Below are 18,994 nucleotides of genomic sequence, written 5' to 3' on the forward strand. Positions count from 1 at the left end.
GAGGATGTAAGATCGACATCACAGATGTATGTTATCTACTTAGTCTGATCACATTACTATTAATCTACACAAAATCATGTTGTTAATTAGACAGGTTTAATGAACAAATATTTGTAATAATTATATAAAGTGGGGTCTCATTTTACTCGTATTATTGTTCTGAATCAGAAAATATTACTCCTTTTCATGTTTCTTAAAAAATTTTTTTTTTTATTAAAATGAATGATTATACTAAATCTACATGAAGCCTGTTGTTAATTAGACAGTTTTAACAAACAAATATGTGTAAGAATCATATAAAGTGGGGTCTCATTTTGCTTGTTTTGTTCTACTGAATCCATTGATATAATTATTTTACACATTTCTTGAAAAAAATATTTTTTTTAAAATATCAGGTTTAATGGAAGTTTTGACATTTCACAACAAAACATGTTCATTGTTTGTTTATATACAATATAAATACAAAGTGTGACTGGTCATTTTATTCAGTTTTGACCTCTGATTCATGTGATATATATTTTGTTTATATTTATTACACAACATTGTCCAGTTTATCAGACAAGTTTTGATGTCAGTTGTATTATTCCAGGAGTTAGGACAGACAGCATTAATGGAGGCTGCCATGAGAGGACACCTGGAGATCTGTCGTCTCCTCATTGATAGAGGATGTAAGATCGACATCACATCAGTATGTTATCTACTTAGTCTGATTACATTACTATTAATCTACACTAAATCATGTTGTTAATAAGACAGTTTTAATGAACAAATATTTGTAATAATTATATCAAGTGGGGTCTCATTTTACTCTATTATTGTTCTGAATTAGAAAATATTACTCTGTTTCATGTTTCTTAAAAAAAATATTTTATTAAAATAAATAATTATACTGAATCTACACTAATTCCTGTTGTTAATCAGACAGATTTAATAAACAAATATGTGTAAGAATCATATAAAGTGGGGTCTCATTTTGTTTGTTTTGTTCTACTGAATCCATTGATATAATTATTTTACTCATTTCTTGAAAAAAAAATTTTTTAAGATATCAGGTTTAATGGAAGTTTTGACATTTCACAACAAAACATGTTTATGTGTTGTTTATGTAGAATATAAATACAAGTGTGACTGGTCATTTTATTCAGTTTTGACCACTGATTCATGTGATATATATTTTGTTTATATTTATTACACAACATTGTCCAGTTTATCAGACAAGTTTTGATGTCAGTTGTATTATTCCAGGGTAATGGAGAGACAGCATTAATGAAGGCTGCCAGGAATGGACACCTGGAGATCTGTCGTCTTCTCATTGATAGAGGATGTAAGATCGACATCACAGAGGTATGTTATCTACTTAGTCTGATCACATTACTATTAATCTACACTAAATCATGTTGTTAATTAGACAGTTTTAATGAACAAATATTTGTAATAATTATATCAAGTGGGGTCTCATTTTACTCGTATTATTGTTCTGAATTAGAAAATATAACTCCTTTTCATGTTTCTTAAAAAAAAATATTTTATTAGAATGAATGATTATACTGAATCTACACTAATTCCTGATGTTAATTAGACAGTTTTAACGAAACAAATATGTGTAAGAATCATATAAAGTGGGGTCTCATTTTACTTGTTTTGTTCTACTGAATCCGTTGATATAATTATTTTACACATTTCTTGAAAAAAAATGTTTTTTTTAAGATATCAGGTTTAATGGAAGTTTTGACATTTCACAACAAAACTAGTTTATTTATTGTTTTTATACAATATAAATACAAAGTGTGACTGGTCATTTTATTTAGTTTTGACCATTGGTTCATGTGATATATATTTTGTTTATATTTATATTACAAAACATTGTCCAGTTTATCAGACAAGTTTTAATGTCAGTTGTAGGATATGTTGTATATTATTGATATTGACAACAAAGTATTGTACATAATATTTACATGTTATTTGGTTATATTATAGAGAGATGGATACACAGCTTTACATTGGGCTGCTAGGGAGGGATATCTACAGATCACAAGATGTCTGATAGAACAAGGAGGTGCAAGTCCCTTGGTTACAACACATAAGGTAATATTTTATAATATTAATAATTCGTATATTTTAACAAATTTGATTCGTTTAGGGATAGTCACATGTTAAACTATATTTTCGAAGGTAGAGAGAAAACGGCGGATAGCAAAAAGCATATTGACGGGCAAAAAGCATATTGCACGGTTATTTTTAGAATATCTAAAAACCGATATACAATGTACTTTGTGACGTCATGTAATGAATTTCAGGATATTGTTTAACGTTTTGAAACAAATGATATCTGTGATCGATTATTTGACGAAACAAAATCTTCAAATACATAAGATGTCCAAAAAATAAGTAAATGAAATAACAACTATATGTAAAAAAAAAAGTAAATGAAATAACAACTAATATGTTGTTATTGTCAAGGAGACAATGTAATATCTATAAAGTTCCAACAAACCTAAATGACGATTTTGATGCAAACATGGTCGGAAATTAATAATATAATAAATATAGCCTTTGTATGAGGTCAATACAGGATATATCGACCCAAAGAAGTATATCGATCCTCGGACTTCGTCCTCAGTCAATATGTAACACTCTCAAACGTGTCCTGTCCCCCAAACGTGTCCGATTCCCCCAAACGTGTCTATTCTCCCTAAACGTGTCCGTAATATCCAATATTCCCCAAACGTGTCTGATTTTATAACCCCTAAACGTGTCCGAAAATTGTTATTCGCCAAAACGTGTCCACTATTTAACGCCAGAACGTCTCAAGTCTTTTAGCGCTAATACATGAATAAAATCAATAACTTTTACGGCAATTCTTTAATGGGGGACACAGTTGATGAAGTGGTCATTTATTAGTATTAGTTGGTTCAATGCCGGTTGTTATTGCAAATTTAATCTGTAACATATAAATCGACTTTTGACTGAAATTGCTTATAGTCCAGTTGCAAGTATTATGCTCGTTTAGAGCGCACAAACATGTACAAACAATTCTAGTTCAGTTGAATTAAGCGTTTACCATAGGATAACACCCAATTAAATTCAAATACAATATATTCAGGTTAAACTATGCCTATATATATTGTTTAAAGATGTCAATCTTATTTACAAAGATTGTATTAACAATTACACAAACAAAGCAAGCAAGCCAAACAAAGTTTTACTTTGCAAGCATTAGGAAATCAGCTGTAATCCGCGAATACTGCACGGTAGGATTTTAAAAGAATTGACTTCCCTTTTTTTCAACAGTTCTGATATTTTAAAAGATATTCAAATCATAAACTGGTTATCAGGTATTTTAATAAATTTTAGATTTCCAGCATCACTACTAAAGTGAAGACATACAAACAAGAGTCATAAGTCCAGTGCCAAATATTTCATGAATTATTTGAAAGATATCATATTAACAATACATACTTTACATAAGTTTTATTATCATACCGGGGATTTAGGAACGGGCCTAAATTTGTTTACGATTATTCGTGATAAACATTCGTTAAACTTAAAAATAAAGACCGATTTTTTTTATAACTTCACTAAGAAACTATTTGATTCTCTCAAAAAATGGAAAAAAAAGCTCTAAAAATTATAAACTGTTAGTAAGGATTTATATTATGAACTTTTAGTTTCGAACATCACTTAAATACACGCAAACAAGAGAAACTACGTCCAGTGGCAAATATTTCATGCATGGACAGGACGACAACATACTTTGGATAAGTTATATAATGAGATGCGGAAGAATATTTGCCGGAACTCTTGGATTTTTTAGTACCTTAATTATTCCGGGAATTTGGGATTAGGCCTAAATGAATTGTGTACAGTTATTAAAAATTTACACTTTACGGTTATTAGGAATCTACACTAATCGTAACTCGAAATTAAAGTATATTTTTTTGGAGCGGAAAAGGACAGTTTTATTTTAACGGAATATCAGTATTTTATCTTTTAGTTCCCTTTATGTTATAGGACAAGTTTGGGGGATTGGGCACGTTTGGGTGTTTATTAAAAAATGGACACGTTAAACAATACAAATGACACGCCGCGTTTGACGCTCTTTGTACAACTAGACATGTTTTGCAGTTCAGTGACGTCGATGTGGACACGTTTAGGAGTATCGGACACGTTTGGGGGGAAGGACACGTTTTTGAGTGTTACATATACTTCTTTCAGGTCAATATATCCTTGTATAGACCTCATACAAAGGCTATATTTGTATAGTATATGACCAGTGTTCAACTATTAGGCCAGACTTTTTATTTTATCTGTTTAACGAGAAAATTTGTAAAAAATTAGGGTCGAGGGGGCGAAATAAAAAAAAAATAAAAGTGCAAAATTGGTCGAGTCGACACTAAAAATAAAAATAAAACCATTATAAGTGACTTTTTTTAGCTCGCCTGGCCCGAAGGTCCAAGTGAGCTTTTCCCATCACTTTGCGTCCGTTGTGCGTCGTCCGTTGTCGTTGTTAACTTTTACAAAAATCTTCTCCTCTAAAACTACTGGGCCAAATTAAACCAAACTTGGCCACAATCATCATTGGGGTATCTAGTTTAAAAAATGTGTCCGGTGACCCGGCCAACCAACCAAGATGGCCGCCATGGCTAAAAATAGAACATAGGGGTAAAATGCAGTTTTTGGCTTATAACTCAAAAACCAAAGCATTTAGAGCAAATCTGATATGGGGTAATATTGTTCAACAGGTCAAGATCTATCTGCCCTGAAATTTTCAGATGAATAGGACATTTCGTTGTTGGGTTGCTGCCCCTGAAATGGTAATTTTAAGGAAATTTTGCTGTTTTGGTTATTATCTTGAATATTATTATAGATAGAGATAAACTGTAAACAGCAATAATGTTCAGCAAAGTAAGATCTACAAATAAGTCAACATGACCAAAATGGTCAGTTGACCACTTTAGGAGTTATTGCCCTTAATAGTCAATTTTTAACCATTTTTCGTAAATCTTAGTAATCTTTTAGAAAAATCTTCTCCTCTGAAACTACTGGGCCAAATTTAACCAAACTTTGCCATAATCATCATTGGGGTATCTAGTTAAAAACATGTGTCCGGTAACTCAGCCAACAAACCATGATGGCCGCCATGGCTAAAAATAGAACATGGGGGTAAAATGCAGTTTTTGGCTTATAACTCAAAAACCAAAGCATTAAGAGCAAATCTGACAAGAAGTAAAATTGTTGATCAGGTCACGATCTATCTGCCCTGGAATTTTCAGATGAATCGGATAATCGGTTGTTAGGTTGCTGCCCCTGAATTGGTAATTTTGAGGAAATTTTGCTGTTTTTTTGTTATTATCTTGAATATTATTATAGATAGAGATAAACTGTAAACAGCAATAATGTACAGCAAAGTAAGAACTAAAAATAAGTCAGTATGACCAAAATAGTCAATTGACCCCCTAAGGAGTTATTGCCCTTCATAGTCAATTTTTAACAATTTTCTTAAAATTTGAAGATTTTCAATAACATTTTCCACAGAAAGTACTGTTATAGATAGAGATAATTGTAAGCAGCAAGAATGTTTAGTAGAGTAAGATCTACAAACACATCACCATCACCAAAACACAATTTTGTCATGAATCCATCTATGTCCATTGTTTAATATTCACATAGACCAAGGTGAGCGACACAGGCTCTTTAGAGCCTCTAGTTGGTTATTGTCTTGAATATTATTATAGATAGAGATATACTGTAAACAGCAATAATGTTCAGCAAAGTAAAATTTACAAATAAGTCAAGATGACCTAAATGGTCAATTGACCCCCTAAGTAGTTATTGTCCTTTATAGTCATTTTTCAACAATTTTTATAAAATTGTAAATTTTTACTAACATTTTCCACTAAAACTACTGGGCCAGGTTCATCATAGATAGAGATAATTGTAAGCAGCAAGGATATTCAGTAAAGTAAGATGTACAAACACATCACCATCACCAAAATACAATTTTGTCATGAATCCATCTGCTTCCTTTGTTTAATAGTCACATAGACCAAGGTGAGCGACACAGGCTCTTTAGAGCCTCTAGTTTTTTTTTATTTAGAATTTATCAAAATACAAGAACAATGAAATGAGAACAGACAAGCATATTAACCCAGAAGGGTTAACCAGAGACATATATAAACTATATGTTTATATATGTCTCTGGTTAACCCTTCTATTAATATAAACTTAAAAACTATGTTTTGATTCTGTATTTCCACTAATATAGATCCATGGCACCACTCAAATATATCAACCTCGCTGCATATACACTATATATGTATATACCAGTCACCCAGTCAGGAACCTCTTAGTGTATGCAGAGACATATATATACACATGGGTATATATGTCTATATACACATGTGTATATGTCTCTGGTGTAATAGTCCCAGAGTTAAGCAACTTTAACCTATAAATTGAAACAATGCTTATACATGGAAATATATATATACATTAATCAAGAAGATCTAACCAAAAGTATGTTAATGCGTGTGGAATGCATAATTTTCCCTTTTGGGATCAATTTTTGTCTGTCAGCAGTGGCATTCATGCGTCTGTAGTCATTATCGCAAGAATCCGGATTTCGGTCATAGCGGGTCCGTTTCCGATGAAATCCCGATTCCGATCCGTAGTTCTACAAATTTAAATGTCGGACGAAGAAAAATTTACAAAAATAAACGATGTTTGATACGCTATTTGGAAAGGAATATGACGTTTCTAATGCAATACATGGATGACAAGTTTACTTGAGGCTAATTTCATCAAGTTCTGATGAAGTAATAACTGATTTTGCCGAAAGTTAGAATGATTTGACGTACCGTCGCTCTCATGTAACTTGGCAAGTATGAAAAGCATGCCACCAGCTTAAAAATCTTTTAGAAGAAAATATATCGTTTATGCCTTGCATTTCTTTACTTTTAAATGAAAATTGCTGTTTCACTGACTTGGTAAAAATTAAATACTACCGATAACGAAATTGACTGAAAGCGAGTATCGTGAACAACACATTTTATTTTTTTCTGAGGATTTCGTAACAGTCGGTGGGAAAAATAATAATAAAAGTAAGAAGTGCTACTTTTATTTTTATTCTGAAATCGGGAAAGGTAGAGTCGGCGGATCTCGTTAAACAGATAATAAAAAAAGTCTGGCCTTAAGTAATGAATCACTAAAATGATGTATAAGATATGGTTGGATTCTATTTAAAGGCTATAGTTAAAAGTCATATGATTATTTAAATTGGACTTAAAATATGAAAAAGTTATATAGATTTGAATGTCTAAGTTTTACTATAAAACACAAGAACATAGACTATCATATGCATACTGGCTGTAATTAAAGTCAGTGTAAACAAATTGTCAAACAAAACTTTAGTTTTTAAAGTAAATAGAAATGTATGAAATTTAAACACAAGGTTTATGACCATGAAAGGAAGGTTGGGATTGATTTTGGAAGTTTTGGTCCCAACAGTTTAGGAATTAGGGGCCAAAAAGGGCCCAAATAAGTATTTTCTAGGTTTTCACACTATAACTTTAGTTTAAATAAATAGAAATCAGTGATGTTTTGACACAAAGTTTATGACCACAAAAGGAAGGTTGGGATTGATTTTTGGAGATGAGATCCCAACAGTTTAGGAATTAGGGACCAAAAAGGGGCCCAAATAAGTATATTTCTTGTTTTTTGCACCATAACTTCAGTATAAGTAAATAGAAATCTATCAAATTAAAACACAAGGTTTATGACCATAAAAGGAAAGTTGGGATTGATTTTGGGAGTTTTGGTCCCAACAGATTAGGAATAAGGGGCCCAAAGGGTCGAAAATTAAACTTTGTTCGATTTCATCGAAAATTAAATAATAGGGGTTCTTTGATATGCCAAATCTAACTGTGTATGTAGATTCTTAATTTTTGGTCCGGTTTTTAAATTGGTCTACATTAAGGTCCAAAGGGTCAAAAATTAAACTTAGTTTGATTTTAACAAGAATTGAATCCTTTGGGTTCTTTGATATGCTGAATCTAAAAATGTACTTACATTTTTAGCTCACCTGGCCCGAAGGGCCAAGTGAGCTTTTCCCATCACTTGGCGTCCGTCGTCCGTCGTCGTCGTCGTCCGTCGTCGTTAACTTTTACAAAAATCTTCTCCTCTGAAACTACTGGACCAAATTAAACCAAACTTGGCCCCAATCATCATTGGGGTATCTAGTTTAAAAAATGTGTGGCGTGACCCCGACAACCAACCAAGATGGCCGCCATGGCTAAAAATAGAACATAGGGGTAAAATGCAGTTTTTGGCTTATAACTCAAAAACCCAAAGCATTTAGAGCAAATCTGACATGGGGTAAAATTGTTTATCAGGTCTAGATCTATCTGCCCTCAAATTTTCAGATGAATCCGACAACCCGTTGTTGGGTTGCTTCCCCTGAATTGGTAATTTTAGGGAATTTTTGCTGTTTTTGGTTATTATCTTGAATATTATTATAGATAGAGATAAACTGTAAACAGCAATAATGTTCAGCAAAGTAAGATTTACAAATAAGTCAACATGACCGAAATGGTCAGTTGACCCCTTTAGGAGTTATTGCCCTTTATAGTCAATTTTTAACCATTTTTCGTAAATCTTAGTAATCTTTTACAAAAATCTTCTCCTCTGAAACTACTGGTCCAAATTAAACCAAACTTGGCCACAATCATCATTGGGATAGATAGTTTAAAAAATGTGTGGCGTGACCCTGCCAACCAACCAAGATGGCCGCCACAGCTAAAAATAGAACATAGGGGTAAAATTCAGTTTTTGGCTTATAACTCAAAAACCAAAGCATTTAGAGCAAATCTGACATGGGGTAAAATTGTTTATCAGGTCAACATCTATCTGCCCTGAAATTTTCAGATGAATCGAACAACCTGTTGTTGGGTTGCTGCCCCTGAATCGGTAATTTTAAGGAAATTTTGCTGTTTTTGGTTATTATATTGAAAATTATTATAGATAGAGATAAACTGTAAACAGCAATAATGTTCAGCAAAGTAAGATTTACAAATAAGTCAACATGACCGAAATGGTCAGTTGACCCCTTTAGGAGTTATTGCCCTTTATAGTCAATTTTTAACCATTTTTCGTAAATCTTAGTAATCTTTTACAAAAATCTTCTCCTCTGAAACTACTGGTCCAAATTAAACCAAACTTGGCCACAATCATCATTGGGATAGATAGTTTAAAAAATGTGTGGCGTGACCCTGCCAACCAACCAAGATGGCCGCCACAGCTAAAAATAGAACATAGGGGTAAAATTCAGTTTTTGGCTTATAACTCAAAAACCAAAGCATTTAGAGCAAATCTGACATGGGGTAAAATTGTTTATCAGGTCAACATCTATCTGCCCTGAAATTTTCAGATGAATCGAACAACCTGTTGTTGGGTTGCTGCCCCTGAATCGGTAATTTTAAGGAAATTTTGCTGTTTTTGGTTATTATCTTGAAAATTATTATAGATAGAGATAAACTGTAAACAGCAATAATGTTCAGCAAAGTAAGATTTACAAATAAGTTAACATGACCGAAATGGTCAGTTGACCCCTTTAGGAGTTATTGCCCTTTATAGTCAATTTTTAACCATTTTTCGTAAATCTTAGTAATCTTTTACAAAAATCTTCTCCTCTGAAACTACTGGGTCAAATTAAACCAAACTTGGCCACAATCATCATTGGGACAGATAGTTTAAAAAATGTGTGGCGTGACCCTGCCAACCAACCAAGATGGCCGCCACAGCTAAAAATAGAACATAGGGGTAAAATGCAGTTTCTGGCTTATAACTCAAAAACCAAAGCATTTAAAGCAAATCTGACATGGGGTAAAATTGTTTATCAGGTCAAGATCTATCTGCCCTGAAATTTTCAGATGAATCGAACAACCTGTTGTTAGGTTGCTGCCCCTGAATCGGTAATTTTAAGGAAATTTTGCTGTTTTTGGTTATTATCTTGAATATTAGTATAGATAGAGATAAACTGTAAACAGCAATAATGTTCAGCAAAGTAAGATTTACAAATAAGTTAACATGACTGAAATGGTCAGTTGACCCCTTTAGGAGTCATTGCCCTTTATAGTCAATTTTTAACCATTTTTCGTAAATCTTAGTAATCTTTTACAAAAATCTTCTCCTCTGAAACTACTGGGCCAAGTTCATTATAGATAGAGATAATTGTAAGCAGCAAGAATGTTCAGTAAAGTAAGATGTACAAACACATCACCATCACCAAAACACAATTTTGTCATGAATCCATCTGCTTCCTTTGTTTAATATTCACATAGACCAAGGTGAGCGACACAGGCTCTTTAGAGCCTCTAGTTTATTTTTGGCCCAGTTTTCAAGTTGGTCCAAAATTATTATATTAAGTATTGTGCAATAGCAAGAAATTTTCAATTGCACAGTATTCAGCAATAGCAAGAAATCTTCAATTGCACAGTATTGCGCAATAGCAAGAAATTTCTAATTGCACAATATTGTGCATAGCAAGAAATTTTCAATTGGAGTTATCTTTCTTTGTCCAGAATGTAGTAGTTTAATCAACTTAAATCATTGTTTAAACAATATAAAATGTATATTCACTTTTACTACCAACTGATAAATTAAAACAATCTTTACCATTCAGTTATAACAAGCACTTTTTTACATTTTAATATTTTATGATGTATTTAATTGAGTAGTTATTGTTGCAAACTCCATTAGAAATTTGAATTAAGATCAGTTTTTGAATAATGGAAAGGAGGATGTGAAAAAAAATGGGGGGGGGGGGGGGGGGTTCAATTTTTCTCATTTCAGATTTCATAAATAAAAAAAAAAATTCTTCAAACATTTTTTTGAGAGGATTAATATTCAACAGCATAGTGAATTGCTCAAAGGCAAAAAAAAATTTAAGTTCATTAGACCACATTCATTCTGTGTCAGAAACCTATGCTGCGTCAACTATTTAATCACAATCCAAATTTAGAGCTGAATCCAGCTTGAATGTTGTGTCCATACTTGCCCAAACTGTTCAGGGTTCAACCTCTGCAGTCGTATAAAGCTGCACCCTGTGGAGCATCTGGTTCATTTATGTCCATTTTTAAATCACAGCATCCACAATTGTATGCGGACTAATATTTTTTTTTTAATTATGTCATCTCAAGGTCCATTAGGGATCCTGACCCAGATATAGAAGGCTCAGGATTGGGTATACAGATATAGGAGGGTGTAAATCGGATATTCAAAGATAGGAGGGTGTGGTGGGGGTATACAGGTATAGGAGGGTGTGGATTTGGTATACAGATATAGGAGGTTGTAGAGGGGTATATAGATATAGGAGGGTCTGGATGGGATATGCAGATTAGAAAATCTTGAATGGAAGAAAAAAACATTGAAAATGGAGAGAAATTGGTGCAAAAATATAAAGATTAGAGAATAATATTTGTGTGTTGAAATATAAAGATTAGATAGAGAATAATATTTCTGTGTTCAAATATAAAGGACTTGAATAATATGTCTAAAAAATTAGAAAAGATAGTTAAAAATGAAGACCCCCTAAAGTCCCACATCCCTTATGTAGACATAAGGATGCATTTACCAATCTTTAAACTGCAGATCGAGCTTTTATTCAAATGCTTTATAAACAAAAGTAAAAAGCCTATTTAAAGTCTTCAAACAATTGTGAAAAATAATCTAAATGTCGTCTCATCAGTTATATTTAATGAAGGAATATAATCTTTGTTAGCATCTTTAAAAAAAACAACACCACTCAGTTGTTACTTATACTAATTGTAAGATTTGTGTTACATAAATCTTCTTTGTAGTTAGGCCACACCAATTTAATTCCTTGTTCGACGGACCCGCCCGCACCTATTTTTTTCAAAACAGATTTTTTTATTTTTATTATATTCCCGCTTCCTGCATCAGGAAATGTAATCATGTCCATTTCCCAAACCGTTTTTAACTGGATTTTTGTGACAAAAATGTCGGTTATTGATTTGGGGATGTACGGCAGTCAAATGTTGTCAGTGCATTAACTCATGAACCAAAGCTTTTAAAATTTTAATATGTTGTTACTGACAACTACATGAAGGTCAAGTTCAATAATGGCAATTTTGACTTTTACCGTTCAGGAGTTATGGTTCTTGAAAGATTGAAAAATGGAGTTTCCAGGCGTGTCCGTGCATTTCCGCATGAACTGTTCTACCAAAGCTTCCCAAATTTTGATATGTTGTTACCGATGACAAAATGGAGGTCAAGTTCGATAATGACGATTTTGACTTTTACCGTTCAGGAGTTATGGTTCTTGAAAGATTGAAAAATTGAGTTTCCAGTCGTGTCCGTGCATTTACGCATGAACTGTTCTACCAAAGCTTCCCAAATTTTAATATGTTGTTACCAATGACAAAATGGAGGTCAAGTTCAATAATGACGATTTTGACTTTTACCGTTCAGGAGTTATGGTTCTTGAAAGATTGAAAAATGGTGTTTCCAGTCGTGTCCGTGCATTTACACATGAACTGTTCTACCAAAGCTCCCCAAATTTTAATATATTGTTACTGATGACAAAATGGAGGTCAAGTTCAATAATGACGATTTTGACTTTTACTGTTCAGGAGTTATGGTTCTTGAAAGATTGAAAAATGGTGTTTCCAGGCGTGTCCGTGCATTTCCGCATGAACTGTTCTACCAAAGCTTTTCAAATTTTAATATGTTGTTACGGATGACAAAATGGAGGTCAAGTTCGATAATGACGATTTTGACTTTTACCGTTCAGCAGTCAGAGCTCAGACATAAATAAGTCTGAATCTGCTTTCGACTCATAGAGGTCTAAATTTGTAAGTTTTAGGATTTGTCTCCCTTTAAAGCAAGACAAAATACGACTTTATTAAGTCAAATATTGTTAAGCAAGAAATAATTGACCAGAATCAAAAAGTTACAAATGTCGACTCCTACAAGTTGATAAGTTACCAAAATTGGTTAACTTCAAGACCCACGCATATTTATAAAAAGGTCATGCATCTAAATCAAATAATGACTACATTGAAAGACAATGCTTTGTCTTCTAAAGAAAAATATGAATGAGAGTCTAAAAAATCGGAGATAATGTTAATTAACCTTACAATGCAACCACCTGGAACCACACTAATAATGAGGTAAAACATCTGTGTTTAGTAAGGATGTTCAATTAGATAATTAAACATAGATAGCTCTTGAAAGTCCTTGTGAACACTCAGACAGTTTTTTGCTGTCATAGGTGGTGTACTTTGGCCACCAATTAAAATTAAGTTTTTTGATCAACAGAAATAGACCTAAACAAGTCTGTCATTTTCTGACTTAGATAAGTCTAAAATTGAAAACAAATTTTTATAATAAATACATATTTTGACGTCTTTAAGTCAAATACAGAAATCGACCTGTTTATGTCTGAGCTCTGACTGTTCAGGAGTTATGGTTCTTGAAAGATTGAAAAATTGAGTTTCCAGTCGTGTTCGTGCATTTACACATGAACTGTTCTACCAAAGCTCCCCAAATTTTAATATATTGTTACTGATGACAAAATGGAGTTCAAGTTCAATAATGACGATTTTGACTTTTACCGTTCAGGAGTTATGGTTCTTGAAAGATTGAAAAATGGTGTTTCCAGTCGTGTCCGTGCATTTACTCATGAACCATTCGACCAAAGCTTTTGAAATTTGTATATGTTGTTACTGATGACAAAATAGAGGTCAAGTTCAATAATGACGATTTTGACTTTTACTGTTCAGGAGTTATGGACACAAATAAATGTTAATAAATCTGGTTTGCTGTCGTTTTGACAGCCTCTTGTTTGTAAATATTATAAAAAGATTTCAACATTTGTTTTTAAAATCACAGTATAACCTTTATATAACGATTTTAACCTATAAGCACCCCACAACACTGTAAATATCTGTGAGAATATTTGTTTCAGCATGAAATCAATTTATTCCAAGTAGGAGTGCTCCGTTATAAATATAACAGCGGAAATACCTGTACAGAACAAAACATTGGTTTCTTTTCCCCTGACTTATATTCCCTATCAAAAATTGTTCGTTGTTGAAATAAAGTATAAAGAACTTTTGAAGGATTTGCCTTCAACTGCAATTATAATGTATGCTGACGGTCATACCCGCTGCAGGTTTGTGCACCTGTCCTGATTGATTCAGGGACCTATCGTTCAGCAGTTATCGTTTGTTGTTGTGGTTCATTGGTATTTTCCCGTTTGGAAATATAAATTAGACCGTTGGGTTTCCTGTTCGAATTGTGTACAATACTAAGTTGTGGTTCCTTATAGCTTGCTGTTTGGTCTGGATCAAAGCTCTGTGTAAAAGGCCGTACTTTGACCTATGTTTGTTAAATTATCAGGTTATCCCTCAGACAAGGGCCTTGAAGGGGTCATTTTACCATGTTTACTGTTGTAGAAAAGAAAACAGAAATACTAAGGATTTGTATAGTGCTACTATACAAAACCTTTGAAAACTTAGAATTCTGTACTCAAAAAGAGGAGAAATACATTATATTTTAAACAACTTTTCTAAAAGAGGGGTCCACTTTTTTTGAATAATATTAAACTGTTAAAGTAAATGTGTTAACATGGTTAAAGTCCAGGAATATTACAAAATTCTTGAACATGTTTTGACCATTTAATACCATATAGATATTATAGTTCTTTGGGAAAATATTAGCTCTTTTGTACTTAAAGTGTTTTTCCAAAAAAAAAGTGTATTATAACTTATATTGACCCCTCATAAAAGGGATATTCATAACATTAAGGTGTTGTTCTGAACCTGATTATGACTTGGATGGAGAATTGTCTCATTGTCAGTCACACATACATAGACTAGATTTAATTATTCAGTTATTTCTTGTTGAACAGGGAAAAAATACTTCATAAATTAAAGAAATGTCAAGGTACAAGTGATAAATCAAGTTTTAATATATTCAAAACCTACTATTTTATGTTTTGTACCAAAAAAAAAATGTAATTGCTCGCCTTTACTTTTTACAGAGCTTCGCCTCAAAATTTTGCAAATTAAATATTTTTTTATTAAAATTTTCAAATCGCTTGCTCGCCCCAATTTTTTTAGTCCAAAAATCTGTAGAACAATAAATTAAATTGGTGTGGCCTTATCAGATGAAAACAATATAAAGATTTATCTGTATTTCAGGGTAATACTCCATATGATGTAGCAGCAGCAAGACGACAGAAAGAAGTGATGGAATACTTACAGGTATATATAGTGGTAGATATGGTGTTGAATTGCAAATGCTTTAACTAAAATATTTTTTGTTAAAAAATGAGCTGTAATGGTGGATACCGACTGTAGTGACAGAACAAATTAATGAATTCTTCAATGATGGCGATAGTTAAGACAATTTTGAGGAATTCGGTCCTGAATGTTTTTACAATATTAATCGTAACATACTTGCAAACCTGCCAATATTTAACTTTTCACCAGAGAATGACAGGGAATTCCCAGACGATCTCCAAAATGGATGGTCATGTCAGGACAGTGATGTAATTATTGCCCCGTTTACCGATGAATCTAAATTAAACAATGGTATGCAAAGTAATGAACCTTTGGATTTTTAAAAATTATTTATAAATGATGATGTAAATAAATGAACTTGTATTTCAAACCAATAAATTTGCCAAGGTAAAAACCAATGATGATGAAGGTCTGAAAGTAAAAAGCCGCATTAAAAAAATGGCAACCGGTCACTCTAGACGAAATGTATTACTGGATTTGACGGCAGATTTCTAAACAAGCTGAGCTTATTCTTAGTGAAAATAAATGCAATACAACCTGTACAAAAGTGGTTATTGGTTTGTTGAGCCAGTATGGACTTTTGGAAAATGGTCATCATGTGTACATGGACAATTATTACGTGTCGCCAGAACTATTTACAGAACTTGGAGTATTAAATACTTATTCCTGTGGCACATGAGAAAAAATTGTTTGGGGGTACCCGATGCCCAGAAAAAAAACCAATCTGAAGCTGAACTTATGTGTTATCAATGCTTTTATTTTGATCAAAAAGTATCCACCAGTAAATAAAACCAGAAAAGAACATTACATTTCAGGACATCTGTAGTAAATGCTCTCATTCAGAACATGCAGAAGGCTGTGAGTACTCCCAGACCGCAAAGTTGCATTGTGTGTACCAAAATGTTTTCAGGTGTACCATACACGCCAGAACTATTGAGTAATCCTCTTGCCTGCTGATAAAAATTCTGCAGGTTCTGGATAAACAGTTGTTATAGTTGCTTGATCAGCAATTTTGATTATTTAAAAAAATTTACCTTTGTATATCTTTATTTTCACCTGTACAGGTAAAAAATGACTGCAGACACCAGTGATCTGGAAGGATTTTTTTCTCAATGGGCCCAGGGCCCCCCAAAAATAAATTCAATGGGCCATTTAAAAAAATGATGGGCCATGTTGTCAAATGAGTGGGCCATTTGAATTGACTACAGTAAAAAAAAAGTGTATATTTCAGCTTTATGATTATAATTAATATTTTGGATATTGTTCCTGTGATTATATTGATTTCAATTTCAATGAATATACAATAACTTCTTCCAAACCGGACAACATTTAAGATAACCTTTGTTTACAATGTTAAAACTGGTACTGTTGCCTTGTCCATGTTCTTGGTTTTTTTTACATTAAATTTGGGTCTTCGTCGATACCATACTTATTCCAGACGCTTTGTATTTAGAGGACGTTTCTGGCATTTCCTCTGCACTTCTTGTATTATTATTACTTCATCACGATGACAAGAATAACAGTAGAGAGTATCATTAATTGATAGAACAAAACAATAATTCGCTGAAGGCATGTTTACAAAATGTCAAAACGAGCCAAAGACCAAAAAATGACAAGAACAGTTAAGCACCTTTTATGGAGACAAAAACTATATTCATGAAAAGGCTTTGGTTTTCAATCGAAATAATAGTAAGCTAAGCTAACTTAAAAGATTATGATTAGAGAAAAAATCTCGTCTTTACTATTCAAATTTCAAATTTAAAGTTGTTTATAAAAAAATATATCATGAATGATGGTTAATTACGTTTTTTGGGTAATCAGTTATACCGAATATTTCTATTATTACCCTAGAAAACACCCGAGACATCCCAAAAATATATAGGTGCTCCTATCATTGGAGGAACATTACACAGTTGTGTACACACACATGGCGGCACGGAACACAATATAGGACGATCGGAAATCCATTTGACGATATCTAAACGTTTCGAAATGAAGTGAAAAATATCGTGCGCCACGTTGGCCCTTACAATGGTCACTCTATGCGACATTTATGGTCGATATGCGCTATAGGCGCAGGGCGCACGTCCTTCCCGATCACTGAGACACAAACAAACACAAGAAATGAAAAATCTGAGTCAATTGCACAAATAATTCATATTTTGTTCAGCATTGCACAATGACACAATAAAATCAATGCAGCAGTCTCAGGGTTAAACACCAAGAAGCAATACATCCAATTTAGTTTTGGCAAAATTACCGAAGTTCATGAGTGATACGTTCTTGTTTGAGTCTCTTGTTTAATTTTCATTTCTGCTTTTCATCTTTAAAACTATAAAACTTGGTTGAGCCAAAATGATCAGCAAGACAGGTTTTGGCACACAGTTTCCATTAAACACAAATATTCTTGTTGCATTGCATAATTTTTTGAAATTTAATAGTTCTACAAGTGACATGAGTCAAGATATATTCACAGTGCATATTCCTCATTTTTCAGACTGTCATGTCAGAGAAATCGTCAGGTTTTAGTGCTAAACTAAGGATAGAAGGTATTTTTTTTTAACTTTATATCATTATTATATACATAGTCGCTGGGCTTCCAAAATGTTGTATATGGCTTTTGTTGTTGTTGCTAAAACCTACATTTTCACACATTCCGGCTTGATGGTAGGAAATCTCTGATGTTCCAAAATATCATACAGTGGAACCAATAAACACATTGGAAATAAGATTAATAACTATAATAGATAATAAACTATTGAGCTATACATTTAGCACCTTTCAAATATATGATATACACAACATAGTAAGTACCACCAAATATATGATATACACGACATAGTAAGTACCACCAAATATATGATATACACGACATAGTAAGTACCACCAAATATATGATATACACGACATAGTAAGTACCACCAAATATATGAACTTCTTTAGAATGCTATAGTCAGATAGTACAAGCAATATTCTACTTTGCTAGAATTATTTCACCAAGAATAAGGTAGCCATTGTGTAGATGACATGCTGACATAATAGCTGTTAGAAATCAATAATTTTGTTTCGCGTGCGACTAAAGTCTAAGAATGTGAGATATAAGGATCACACTCCAATCATGGCATGACTCGGTGATCAAGGTCAAGTGGTCGATGTCAAGTCAGTATCTTAGATGCTATAAACAGTAGGTCAACTATATTTGATGTATACAATGATTGTAAGGTGAACATGTCTGTCTGGCAGTTTTCATCTGACCTTGACCTCATTATCATTGTTTATTAGTCAATGTTGAGTTGTTGTGTTAAGTCTGTTTCTCGAATCATGTACCAAATAGGTCAACTATATATGATTTATAGAATAGTTGTAAAGTGAACATGTTTGTCAGGCAGTTTTCAACTGACCTTGACCTCATTTTCATGGTTCATTGGTCAATGTTAAGTTGTGTTTTGTCTGTTTATTTGATCCTGTAAACAAAAAGTCAACTATATTTTTTATATTGAATGATTGTTAGAGGTACAAGTCTGTCTGGCAGGATTTATCTGACCTTGACCTCATTTATATGGTTCTTTTATCGATGTTTTTTTCATTCTAAGGTATGTTTCCGGGTACTATAAGCATTAAGTCATCTATATTTGATACAATGCATTTAAAATAAGGTATGTTGAGCATGT

At 32.8% G+C, this 18,994-nt stretch overlaps 1 protein-coding gene across 1 annotated transcript in view; it reads left to right on the plus strand.

The window, feature by feature from the left end:
• LOC139497798 (uncharacterized) overlaps positions 1–18,994 on the plus strand; it is a 112,253-nt gene that overhangs the window by 42,420 nt on the left and 50,839 nt on the right. Inside the window, exons 6-9 of the mRNA XM_071286032.1 lie at positions 551–688; positions 1,978–2,085; positions 15,222–15,284; positions 17,821–17,872. Of these exons, the coding sequence (XP_071142133.1) occupies positions 551–688; positions 1,978–2,085; positions 15,222–15,284; positions 17,821–17,872 (361 nt within the window). The remainder of the gene's footprint in view (positions 1–550; positions 689–1,977; positions 2,086–15,221; positions 15,285–17,820; positions 17,873–18,994) is intronic.

This window comes from Mytilus edulis, chromosome 12 (assembly GCF_963676685.1).
Source record: "Mytilus edulis chromosome 12, xbMytEdul2.2, whole genome shotgun sequence".
NCBI lineage: Eukaryota > Metazoa > Mollusca > Bivalvia > Mytilida > Mytilidae > Mytilus > Mytilus edulis.